At 43.2% G+C, this 12948-nt stretch overlaps 1 protein-coding gene across 7 annotated transcripts in view; it reads right to left on the reverse strand.

Annotated features, from left to right (window-relative positions):
* Ntrk2 (neurotrophic receptor tyrosine kinase 2) overlaps positions 1 to 12948 on the reverse strand; it is a 325590-nt gene that overhangs the window by 275900 nt on the left and 36742 nt on the right. For all 7 annotated transcript variants that reach the window (XM_060380556.1, XM_060380558.1, XM_060380557.1 and 4 more), the window contains 2 exons: positions 12771 to 12839; positions 8786 to 8940 (listed from right to left, as the gene is read on the reverse strand). In XM_060380556.1, the coding sequence (XP_060236539.1) occupies positions 8786 to 8940; positions 12771 to 12839 (224 nt within the window). The remainder of the gene's footprint in view (positions 1 to 8785; positions 8941 to 12770; positions 12840 to 12948) is intronic.

Genomic DNA, 12948 nt, shown 5'->3' on the forward strand with positions numbered 1-12948 from the left:
TGTGCTTAAAACTAGCTCAGTAAGTTAGAATTTTTTCCTTTCTCCTTTCTAAAATGTTTATTAATTTATTTTTGTTTTGTGTTTGAGTAGTGACTTGCTTGAGTATATGTGTGGCACCATGTGCATGCAGTGCCCACGGATGCCAGAAGAGGGCATTAGCTCCCCCACAGATGGCACACACCATGTGTGCACCAGGAATCAAACTTGAGACCAGGCAGTGCTCTTAACCTCCCTTAGAGCCATCTCTCCAGCTACTCCTTCCCTACTCTCTGGCATGAAGAGCCCACAGAATTCTACTCTGGGAAAATATCAGCAGTGTGGACCGCCCTCTATCTTTGGGGCATACTTTCCAACCTAACAACTAATATATACACATATACACACATATTGTATAAGCAAAAATGGAGTCAGCATAATAAGATTGATCTGTTTAGATGTAACTGTACAGCAAGCTACAAAAGAAAGAAAGAGAGAAAGGAAGGAAGGAAGGAAGAAAGAAAGAAAGAAAAAGAGGAGAAATGACAGAAAATTTAAAACCATCTTCCTAAGCTCAAACTGGACATTACACATCTAAGCTTTTGTGATTCATATTACAGAAGTGGCAACTGCCAGACGACTTAGAAACAATTTCAGCAGCTCCGTTTGACATTCTAAAAAGGATGAAGAAAAGCAACAACCCGCTGTGGGCTTTGCTTTATCTTCAAAAATAAAAACTAATCTTCAATAAAGTGAAATCAAACAAAACGAGACACAGAAGCAGGAGTCGTTTTGTTCAGGAAGACGAAAATAAACCACCTTAAGATGCCGCTCTGGTCTCGCTTCCACACTGAACAGCAGAGTCCTAGCGCTCAGTCTCCGAACTACAGCGAAGTGGGACCACTACCACCTGACTTAAAGCGAAGCAACAGAGAGTGTGCCCTGCTGTGCACAAAGCGGAAGCGTGCACTGCTTCAGACTGCTGCTAAAGCTAACAGTGAATCATGTAAATAAATCACTGACCTACGCCTAACTCAGAGAGCAAGCCTCTCCTCCCGGGCGCATGCGCACCTGTGCTGACCCTCACAACCACACGCCCTTATTACACCCTTATTTTGTGGATGCTTTGAGGAGTCCTTGGGAGAACTGAAAATGGAAACTGTCATTATGAGTAACAGGGTTCTGATAAGTGTGTTTTACATAGTACCTGCCATGTTCCTCCAGCAGCAAGCAAACTTGCGGTTTACATTTCCTACAAGGCCTCATTCTCCCCAATAACTGGTTGCTAGTGAACTCAGCTGAGGGGCTGTTTTCATATGATCCAGAGAAATGGCACCTTTCTAAGTTCACTGTCTGCCTAGAATGGACCATTTCCATCACTGTTAACACTTTCTGATGAAGCCCCCAGATAATAGTAAATCATAATTGTAGCTGGGCGCAGTGGGGCACACCTGTGTTCCCAGAACTCGAGGCAGATGCAAGCAGATCTTTGTGAGTTTGAGGTCAGCCTGGTCTACCAAGAGAGTCCAGAACAGCCAAGGCTACACAGAGAAACCCTGTCTCAAAAAACCAAAAAAAAAAAAAAAATCTTAATTGTAGTATTTAAAAATTGAAGTATAAATCTGAGTTAGCCAGAAGGAGTTACAGAAGCATTTCCACTAGAAAAAGGCCAACAGGAAGATCGCTCGAGTAAGAAACCAGCTTGAGCAGCAGAGAGGACCTTCCTTGATCCTGCTCCACCCCCACAAAAGAGATATCCACACAACCAGTCAGTGCTATCCTCTCTGGCAACATTTGTGGGATCCATTTCCGTCTCTCAGGAACATAGCTCGCTGCACCCTTTATCCAGTGAGTGTGGAAACTGCACGCGTGTCTGTCGCCTTGCAACTGATCATCTTTCTGAAGCCTAAAGGGCTTCAGAAATGTAGAGGAACAAGGCACAGTTTGTGCCACAGCCTCAATAGAGGTGTTGGGACCATCAGCAAAATATGACAGGAATGGTGATAAGCCCCCACCCTGCCCCCTGGCTGGAGTAAGAGGAGGGACAAGACCTTCTTCAATGTGACAGTGACAGACATGTCACTGGGGACTTCGGGTAGCCCCAGGATTGAACCTCAATACCCTGAATACGAGGCTGACGATGTTAACTGCTACACTAGATGCCCCTCCCCCCACTCTTGTCGTGCCCAGTCCAGCAGAGAAAAGTAAAATATCAACCTCTCATGCTTGAACACCACAAACATCTCATTATAAGAATAAGGTGATTTGGACTGCCAGTCTAGCTCAGGAGGTAAAGATACTGGCCTGATGACCTCAGTTCAATCTCTAGAGCCCTCCTGGCAAAAGAACCAACTCCCCAATATTGTTCTCCAATGTCCCATCACATGCCGCGCCAGGATCATGCTTGTGTAACCTGCAGACCCAGAGAGGAGACCTGTGCTGATACTGGGTAAAATCCACAGATGCACGAGAGCAATGGAAACTGTGGTCAGGGCCAGGTCTGATCTAGGATCAGGTCACGGGCATGCAGGGAGTTCAACAGCACAGTGAAGGAGCTGGGATGCAGGGAGGGACTCTAATGTGTCCTCAAGCAAATCCACAGGAGTAGGGAGTCCCACAACTCCCACACAACGCTACAGAGCCAAGAAGGAGGTCAAAGTTGACCCAGGACAGAGCCTGACACTCAAGGGAAAGTAAAGATAAAGTCGTTGGCCTAGGTACCAATCCCAAAGAGAAAAAGACACCTCAACTCTGCTTGACTCAGTCCTCTCCTGAACATGGGAAATACATCCACCAAAAGAGATTGATGAGTTAAATTTTAAGAAGATAAGAAAGAAACAACCAATAAATTACTATTCTTGATGTTCAAGTCCCAGTATAGAAACACAAAAAAACCAAATCTATTAAAAGAAATCCCAATCCTAGTACTGGAGGCATTGAGAAGAGATCAGATCACAAATCTATAGTCAGAGCAGAAAATATATACAGCAAAGAAAGTATATTGAACACTGCAAGATAGAAATACCCAATCACATATAAAGGCAAGTTCACTGGAGCAGCAGACACTCAGCAGAAACCTTAAAAGGCAGGCGGTTTAGCACAATATAGTTCAAGCTCTGAAAGCCAATGATTGCTTACCCAGATTACCGTACACAGCAACACTATCTCTCACAATTGAAGGAGAAAGGAAAACTTTCCACGACGTAAACAAAGCTAAAGGAATTTATGACTTCTTAGTCAGGCCTACAGAGATAGGTTAAAGACTCCTCTGGGTGAAGAGAAAGGCAAATACATCCAACAAGCTACAGGAAAGAACAAACCACATGAACAGCAGTTAACAGAGGCTGGATGCAAAACCCCAAACACTACAAAATCAAAGTTAAACAAGACGGGATGTAATACACACCTTTTGATAACTCCAAATATCAATTGTGTCGATTGCCCCAATCAAAAGACACAGTCCAGCAGACTCCATTGAAAAGTGATCTGTCTCTTTGCTACCTCCAAGAAAGGAGGTATGTCTTCATCAAACATGGCGTCAACTTTAGGGTGAAGGGCTGGGAAGGGAATTCCACGCAAATGGAACCAAGAAAAGAAAGCAACTCTCACTGTTCTAACACATGACAAACTAGACTCAAGTTAGAACCAGGCGTAAGATACAAAGAAGGCCACTTTGTACAGATCAGGAAACAACTAATCCATGAAGAGCACATTCAAATCATGTGACACACTGAACACGGTGCATCTCAAGTCATAAGACAAGCACTACCAGACGTAATGACAGATAAGTCCTTCCGCAGTCAGGTTAGAGGACCTCATTACCCTGCTCTTAACAAACAGGTCATCCTTTAACAGACCCTTTTTAGGATGATAGTAGTGTCATGATATAAAAAACCAGGTAAAGACATAACAACAACAAAAAGGAAATTAGAGGGCAATTTTCCTCATGATCATATTTGCAAAAATCATCAGTAAAATACTTGCAAGCCAAACACATGTGCACAACAAAAAGACTGTTCACCATGCACAAAGTCAACTTAATTCCAATGGCACGGGATGGCACAACATTTCCAAATCGGTAAATGTAATCCAACACAGAAGCAGACTCAAGAACAGAAATCTCAGGATCATCTTTATAGACGCAGAAATGGCTTTTAACAAAGTCCAGCTTGGCTTTATAACAAAAACCCTGAAAAGACTAGGAAGGAAAAAAAAAAAAAACCCATCCCAACATATGAAAGGCTATATGCAACAAACCTGTAACCAACATTATAACAAATGGGAGAAATCCAAAGCATTTTCACTAACATGGTATGAGTATTCACTCTCCTTATTTAATATAGTGCTTGAAGTATTGTCTGAAACAACTAAGACAAGAAAAGGAAATAAAGGAGATACTAATAAGAAAGCAAGAAACTGAACCATCCCTATTTTTAGATGAGGTAATACTTGAGACCCTAAAGACTTCATCAGAAAACTCTTAGAGCTGATAAATATTTTCAGCAAGGTGGCAGGATTAAAAAATGTTCAACCTCACTGGGCATGGTGGTGCATGCCTGTAACCCCAGCACTCAGGGAGGCAGAGGTAGGGGGATCTCTATGAATTAGAGGCCAGCCTGGTCTACAAAGCAAGTCCAGGACAGCCAGAGCTACACAGAGAAACCCTGTGTCTAAAAACCAAAACCAACCAAACAAACAAAGTTCAGCCTCACTAGATTGATGAGTGCAAATTAAAAACACTCTTCTACCTTGCCCCTGCCAGAATCATTGACATTAAAAACAAAAACAAAACCAAAACAAAAGCAAACAGTAACAAACACTGGTGAGGCTATGAATGTAAGGGAACCCGCAAGCACTGCTAAAGAGGATGCAAAGTGGTCCAACCACCATGGAAATCACTATGAAGGCTCTTCAGAACACCAAAACATAGACCACGTGACCAAGCTCAACTACTCCTAGGGTGGACTCCAAGTGAACACATCACAGAGACAGCTGAACATTCATGTTCACTATAGCTAAGCTAGAAAACTAGCCTAGATGCCCACCAGGAGGGCATGAGCAAAGAAAGCACGGCACGCTTTACACAGAAGACTGAAGGTCTGTCATCCACAGGGAAACTGAGGCAACTGACCAGTAATCATGTTGGGTGAATCAAACCAGTCTCAAAAAGACAAACATGTCTCTCATGTCTTTCCTCATTTTCACTTCCTGGACTTTGCATAGATACATAAAATCATGTATATGACATAAAGACATAAGCAAAATTGCTAAGAAAATAAAGAGAGGAGAGACAAGAACAGAGAGAATGCACTCAGAGGGCCTCACATAATTGACTGGATGTGTCTTTGGGTATCCCAGTGGCTTGTACAATAAATATTCACCAACTAAAACCCTAAAATATATTTTAAACTTTTAAAAACTCTTCCAGCACTCAGGGAGGCAGAGGCAGGCAGATCTCTGTGAGTTCTAGGCCAGCCTGGTCTACAAAGTAAGTCCAGAACAGCCAAGACTACACAGAGAAACTCTGTCTCAAAAAACCCAAACCAAACAAACCAAATAATAATAATAATAAATTTAAAACTCTATTGAGCATTGTTATCATTTCCCCAATTCTTGCCCTGTGGTTTCGGCATGCATGTATCTCAGTGTTTCATCTGCCAGGCTCCTGGGCTTATGACTTATATTAAATGTCTCTTTGCTGCTAGTTACAAGAATATACACCTATGGTGGTATGGAAAGAAAAAAAATTTATTTTCTTAAGTAAAAATACATTGGTTATTGCTTTTTCAATGTATTGCTGAATCACTTATTAATTCATCTTTATAAACATTTTAAAAAATACATTATTTATCTCCAAAAGCCTTTTTTATTGTTACACATCTAGGAACTCATGCCATTTGTATCTCCTGATAATGATGAGCTTCTTCCTAATAAGTGGCAATGCATGAAATCCAACACAATCGTCAGTCAACTGCTTGTAAACATTTTCTTCTGAACAGAAACATAAAATAAAAACAAAATCTGAGATATAAACTGCTGAGAGGTGGGTAAAGAAATATAGAGAAATATAAGTCATTTGACCGTCTTTTTGATGTTATAAACTCTAGATACTTGTAGAAAATATATGTTGAAATATATGTAATAAATGTTTTGGATTTATATTTTTTTCAAAAAGGCAGAAGTGTACTTTATAACTTTCAAAAAATTAAAAAAACAAAACAGACATTACAGGTGTAAATAAATGAAAGAAAAAAGAAATCCTACAGAAAATGAAGGAAAGCATAGAAAGCGGTAAAGCCACCAAAGCATGAAACAGTTCGATATACACGGAAGAATACTTAATAATCGGGAAATACAAACTGGAAGGCCAGGCAGCACTTTTCAGAGAGATGAACTAAGAAGCTTGCTGATATCCAAGTCTATAATGTGCTAGCATGGTAAGTGATGGAGGCGGCACACCTAAGATAAAGTTCAGTTCTCTGTGCTGTCTCCTAGATGAACACTTACAGGAGCATGGCGAAGGACGCTGTGGGAACACTATGTACTAATAAGTTAAGAGCTCTGGCTGCTCTTCCAGACAGCAGGGTTCAGTTTTCAACCAACACCCTCATGGTACTGAGATTCCTGTTTCAGGAGATCATACGCCCTCTTCTGGCTCCTTTGGGCACTGCACACATGTGGTGCATATACATACACTCAGGCACACGCATACACATGGAAAAATTTTTTTAATTACAAATAAATAAAATAAAATCTTTCTTTAAAGTTGGAAATAAGTCAAATAGCTACCAACATGGAACATTTAGTGTAATTAAGATACATTTGACCACAAAACTTAGAAAGGCTATGATGGGTCTGTCACTACTGACCTGAAATGATTATAAATAAAAAAAAAAAAAAATGCTTTTCTAGAGTGCAGGAAAATACTTTTTCATGATAAACTGTGTTGATATCACCTACGTGATTGCAGATAAGTAAACTGCTTTGGAAAACACAAATGAGTAAGGAACATACAGAACAATTTCTGATCAGAAAAGTGACAAAAGCTTCATATACAAATTCACCTGACATAGCCTCAAATGTTGCTTCAACAAGCACTGAGACACTCGAGTGCATTATAAATGCAACCATTTAGTGCTTGTGACTCAATCAAGCCTCAGCTCCACTGGCAAGGGGGGAGGGGGATGTGAAAATATGACTCTCAAACACATACTTCATTAGGAAACATGTAGAAAAACAAAAGAAAATATCAAAGACAGACTAAGGAAAAATAAATACCTGTTTACTTTGAATATTTCTTTTGTTCACATCCTAGTAGACTAAGAAAAAAAATGAATCTGTTTACTTTGAACATTTCTTTTGTTCAGCCATGCCAACAATGAGTCACCTGTGAACCATGTCAAGACCGTGTGGCCACATTTTAAGACTGATAAGCACAGAGTTAGTATCGGGCAAGGACAAAGCAGACACCATTCAGAGGCAGCTCTTAGGACAAAGGCTGTGTGGGATGCTCTCTCTTCTGTGTTTCCTGGATCAGAAGGCCAGAGCAGCTGTGGGGATCTGAGTGGGAGCCAAATGGCCAGGTGACTCAACAGTAACAGCCTTGTCCCTCTAGGCATCATCTCTCAGCAGTCTTAGCATGTGCCCAGGAGGAAAACAGCCAGCTCCTATCAGCTGGGAACACACACATATTAAGAGTTGATTGGTGTGGTAGCTTTGTTGTTTGTTTGTTTGTTTTTAATGTTGGCTGGCAAAGAAGGTTGAGGGAAGCTGACAAGTGAGCAAAGCGAAATTCCCCCACAATGAGAAAGGAAGACTGTGACAGAAAAATCTGCGTGATGGGCAAGCGCTCTCTTTGGGAGTAAGGTCCTTTGTAGTAAAGAGCAAGCACTTATCTGTTTAATATCATTATCAAATTATCTTTAAGAGTAAGCAGCAACAGTGCTGCTATTAGATAGAAGTGGAACTTCAAATATGGTCTCCTAACCTAAAGGTAAATGGCAAATGCATATTCCTGTAGACAGGAATAAAGAGCTACGTGATTTCCTACCTGTCACCAGCCAACCACTAGGCAAGAGCAAACAGAATTGTGAACTTATCAACTGTTTGACTAACTGACCAAAATTTTGGAAAAGGAATGACACCCGCATGTGTTACTGTAGAGATAAGTCACAGGAGCTGAAAGCTTCCTTGCAGAACACTAGCTCTCACTGAGAGCTGCGTTTTGTCCCAAGATGGAAATGTTGGGAAGAATGGAAGGTGACAGTAGAGAGACTGAACCCAGACACAGGGACAAGCAGGTGGGAGCGTGGTGGCCACAGCACAGGAGACAGGGCATGGGGCAGCAAGGCAAGCCTGAGGATGGGTGGGTTTGGACTGTCCACCTCAGCTGCGAGGGCTTTGTCAGCACCTGACGTCCTTCCTCTAGATTGCTTGGTGCCAACCAAGTGTGTGTGCGATTTGGGAAGGGCTGCACTCTTCATGGATATTTTTTGGGGAAAGTGAATAGTTGGAGAAATGATGGGTGGAGACAAAGACAAACCAGCAAAGGAATTAACAGCACCCTTCTTCCTCCATGCTCTTTAACATCAGCCATTCAGAAGCAATGTCCTACTTAGAAAGAATATTCACTAGAGGTGCTCCGAGCTAGTTTCTCCACACTGCATGTAAAGGTCTGATTCACCAGAGACACCCATGACACACACCCTGCGAAGTCTGGGTGGTGGTATTCTTCACAGGCTCACTACGACACCAAGGCAATTAGTATAATTAATAGCAACTAGAACTCATTGATTAAAAATTAAATTACCACAATTGGGTATCTGCAGGTTTGCCAGGGGGGTGTTGTTGCTGCTTTCATTGAGGCAGTACAAATCCTGAGTGTCGGGGCTGGATTTAGTCTCCTGAAGAGTCTTGATCCACATAATCTCACAGGAACACGTGAACGGATTGCCCACCAGGATCCTACATGGAACAGAAACGCAACCCGATCAGGCTCCCACTTGACATTCAGTTTCGCCTTAGGGATGATGATTACAAATGACGACGGGAGGAATATTTCCTAGCTGCCAACTTTTGAAAGTCACACCCACTTTCATGGCATGACAGTGCTTTACTAGTCACTCCATTGTCTAATAATTTACTGTGCTGTTGTTACGAGCAAACAAAACTGTAGAGGCTAAAGATAGCAAAGAGATGCGGAACTTTGCAGATCATGTAGGAAAACAGATCTGAACAAACACGGCTGTGACAGAGCGTCTCATGGCAGGGAAGGGTGCTGTTCTGTACTTAAGTGAAAATGCCAACGGTAATTTTTCTTTTCTTTTTATTTTTGGGATAAGGTTTCTCTGTTTAGCTCTGGCTTTCGTGGACTTGCTTTGTAGACCAGGCTGGCCTCCAGCTCACAGAGATCTGCCTGCCTCTGGCTCCCCAGAGCTGGGATTAAAGGTGTGCACCACCGTGCCTGGTCACCAATGGTAATGTCTTAGAAGCATTGACATACCTATGTCTGACCAGGCTGGAGATCTAAGAGTTCTCACTTCAGTGGGGGAGCACAATCATATTGTGTCCTTTTAAAATGAAACTGGAGACAGGAGTCTGGGGCTGAGGAGTAAGGACCAGGCGGCCGTCTCTCTTTACCTTTCTGCATCATGCAACCAAAGTCCTTTTCAGTTATGCAAAAAAGGTGAGGGCAGAAGCTGGACGGGAGAGAGATAGAGAACACATATGCACATCCTCCACCCAGGGAGCATTTCAGAGGGTGAGACACTGGGCTCCCCAGCTAAGCTGTGCAGGATATGAAGGTGTGCAGAAAGACACACCTCCAGCCAGCCCTCAGCAATGCTGTCTGGACTTTTATGTACTACAGTGGGTGGAGGAGGAAGTGTTCAAGAAGGAAAACAATAACCACAGGGGGGGAGGAATCTTTAATGCTTATTTATAATGCTCAGTGGCCTATTTAAGATGAATTCCATTTATGATAATGAACCTTTAAATGAGGCCATTTTCAATCGTTACATAGACTCTGCCTAGCACTAACCACAATACTTAAGATTTCCCGAGGACAGGACCTGGCTTTGCAGCATCATTTACTCCTGTGGTTTTCTGATTGCGTTCTAAGAATCTCAGCAGTCCCTGGAGACTTTTCTGTGAGTTTCATGGGGGAAATGTGGTCAGGGTAGACGGGTTTAATTTGTATCTGCTCACTCATCTCCAAATATCCCGCCAATATCAAAATAGGATTTGATGCTATGAGACATGGAATCTGAGGCAGAAAAGTCCCGTCATTGGCTCAAACTCACATCACCCAAGATATTTCCTAGAGCTCTGAGCACACAAATAGCTGAGGTCTTTCTAAAATGAGACTGTAATTAAATAAGCCGAGATGCTTCAGTTACGAAGCCGGGGTGTTCACATGGCCCAGAGCCCCCGGTGGAGAGCTGGCCCCTTCCTCCAGGGTGTCACAGGGCCACACAGCCCCCGGTGGAGAGCCGGCCCCTCCCCCTTTCATGTGATGGTCTCATTGATTTGCCCAGGCACCAACCTCTCCCACTAAAGGATGGAATCCTAGACACAAACTTCCCTCCTTCACTCTAATGGGTAACGCACTTGCGGTCAACACGCCCTGAGTGAGCTGTTGGACAACGCTGCCAGCAGAATTTTGAAACATGAACTGGAAAGCAGAACTCTAACCTTTAACCCATCCAGGAAGTGTTACGCAGCAGCACCCAACACCTTTGCCCAGAGCTCCATGTTCTGTGTTGCTCACCTGCCTTTGGGGTGTCACATCCCGTCCTGTGTTAGGAATGCCAAAGGCAAACGAAACGGCTCATAACACCTGTCCTCGCTCACATGTGAAAGCTAACTGAACTGGCCTCATAGCCTTAAAGTAGTGGCTTCTGGAGGCTGGGAACAGTGGTGGGAAGGAGCAGGGAGACAGCCTGGTAACTGGGTATGAAGCCACAGTTCATACCCAAAATAGCAGTCACAGCATTTTGCAATGGAGCAGGCTTACTATTAATCGGTAATTAATTGGTGAATTACTTACTCAATATTCATCGATAATTTATATTTCAAAATAGGTAGAAGAAAACAATTTGAGCATTGAAAGTTTGAGAGCATGATGGATATATGCATATATGTCTACATATGTATCCATTCTTACATATATAAACATTGACTGTCAAACTGTACTAGTATAGATTTAAAGTAACTTAAGGAAGTAGGCACTGGTGCTTCAGCTCCCTGATTAGTTAGCTTATTCCCAATAATTGCCAGTTGTCAAGACTCTCACCATGTAACCCCTTCCTGCTTGGAAATTTGTGACTCTCCGCTGGGAGTGTCTGCCTGACCTGCTTGAGCAGAGTGTAGGACCCTCTTTACAAAGATGCCCTGTGTGCCCTCCTCCTTTTGGTGTTAACTTGGGAACTGTTCCATCACCCCCAGACTCTCCAGTCTGTCAGACAAAATCCCTAGGCACCCCACAACCCACAGCTGCCTACTTCCCCACCCATCCCCACACACAGTATCCTCAGAAACCAGACCTGCAGCCAGGCTCTGCTAGGTGTGGCTATTGCCGGCAAGATGGCTCCCTATTGGTTGAAGCAAAATGTCCTCATCTTTCTCCAAGCCCTGGCTGAGCTGTCCCCCAGCCATCTCTGTGGATGTGGCAAGGGGTTCCCACTCAGTGCAGCCAGCACTCCGATGGAGCTGCCCCATGTGCTCACCTGCACACACGTCAGCCTTGGAGGCTCGGGTCCCACTGTGGAAACTTGTCTAGGGGACTTGGTCCTGGTACTCAGAGCTCAAGCCACCTCTTAGCCCCATCACTGTCTGGAACAACAGCAAGGTGGGGACAGGAACCGTCCCAGACGGGAGGTGGAACCACGGCCCAGTTCCACTTCTCTGGCCTCTGAGAGCAGGGCAGCAGCCCTGGAACCCTCTTCCTTTACCCTGAGCTGGAAAGCTTCATTAGGAACCTTCAGTCCCCCCTCCGGCTTTTGATGTGTGATGATATGGAACATGACAACCTCCCCCCATTCCCCTGACTTTCCCAGAGAAGAAAATAAACACTGAGAATAGACTTCTCTAAAGTGACTTGTTTAAGTCAATGCTTCTTCCCAATCCCCTGAGCCCTGTCCTTCCAGGCCCACAAGCCTTGGGGTCCCTCCAAGCACCCCGCCTCAGCAACAGCAGCCTTTCACGTCGCCCTTGCGGTGACTACCCTAAGGAGTGAGGACACTCAGAGATGTTGACTGTCAGCCATGAAAGGCCTCGATGTTCTTCCTATCACTTTACAGCAGAGGAGACTGGGACGTGAGTATAAATATCTAACACAGTGGTAGGCCTCAAAGAACAGGTGACAGACATGGTGTGTAAGGAAATGACTCTCTGCCAGGGCTGACTCTACCTAAGGGCTGACGACAAAGCTGAAGGTGTTACCCACTGTAATTTCCTCTTTGATGAACAGGCTTTATTTGGGGGCTTGGGTAAAACAAGAGCCGGGCGAGATGAAATATAAGACTACTTTAACACAAAACTCCCTGCTGCTTTTTTTTTTCTCTTTTCCCTCTATTAGAAAATAAATTATTTATGTAAAAACAACATTCAACTGATCACAATGACATATAATTGAGACTGAGAGTTTAATCACCCAACTGGGGCAGAACTGGAGAACTCATTTTCAAGAATTTTGATGCAACATAAACTTGCAATGGTACTCATTTTAAAAAAATACTTAATTATCCTTTCTTTCGAAAATTTCCTCCCAAATGCCAGACAAAATCATTACTTACAGCTCAGACAAGTCAAGGTGGCGGAAATGCTTCCTAGACAAACTCGTCAGCTTGTTTCGTGTGAAATTACTGAAAGAAATCAGATACATTAGGTGTGAATTTAAAGGTTATGATTTCAGAATGGTGTGCTCAAATAGAGATTTCATTTTCAAAGTCTAATTTTCTTGGAGTGGGGTTC

This window comes from Meriones unguiculatus, chromosome 3, assembly GCF_030254825.1.
Source record: "Meriones unguiculatus strain TT.TT164.6M chromosome 3, Bangor_MerUng_6.1, whole genome shotgun sequence".
In the NCBI taxonomy this organism is placed as follows: Eukaryota; Metazoa; Chordata; class Mammalia; order Rodentia; family Muridae; genus Meriones; species Meriones unguiculatus.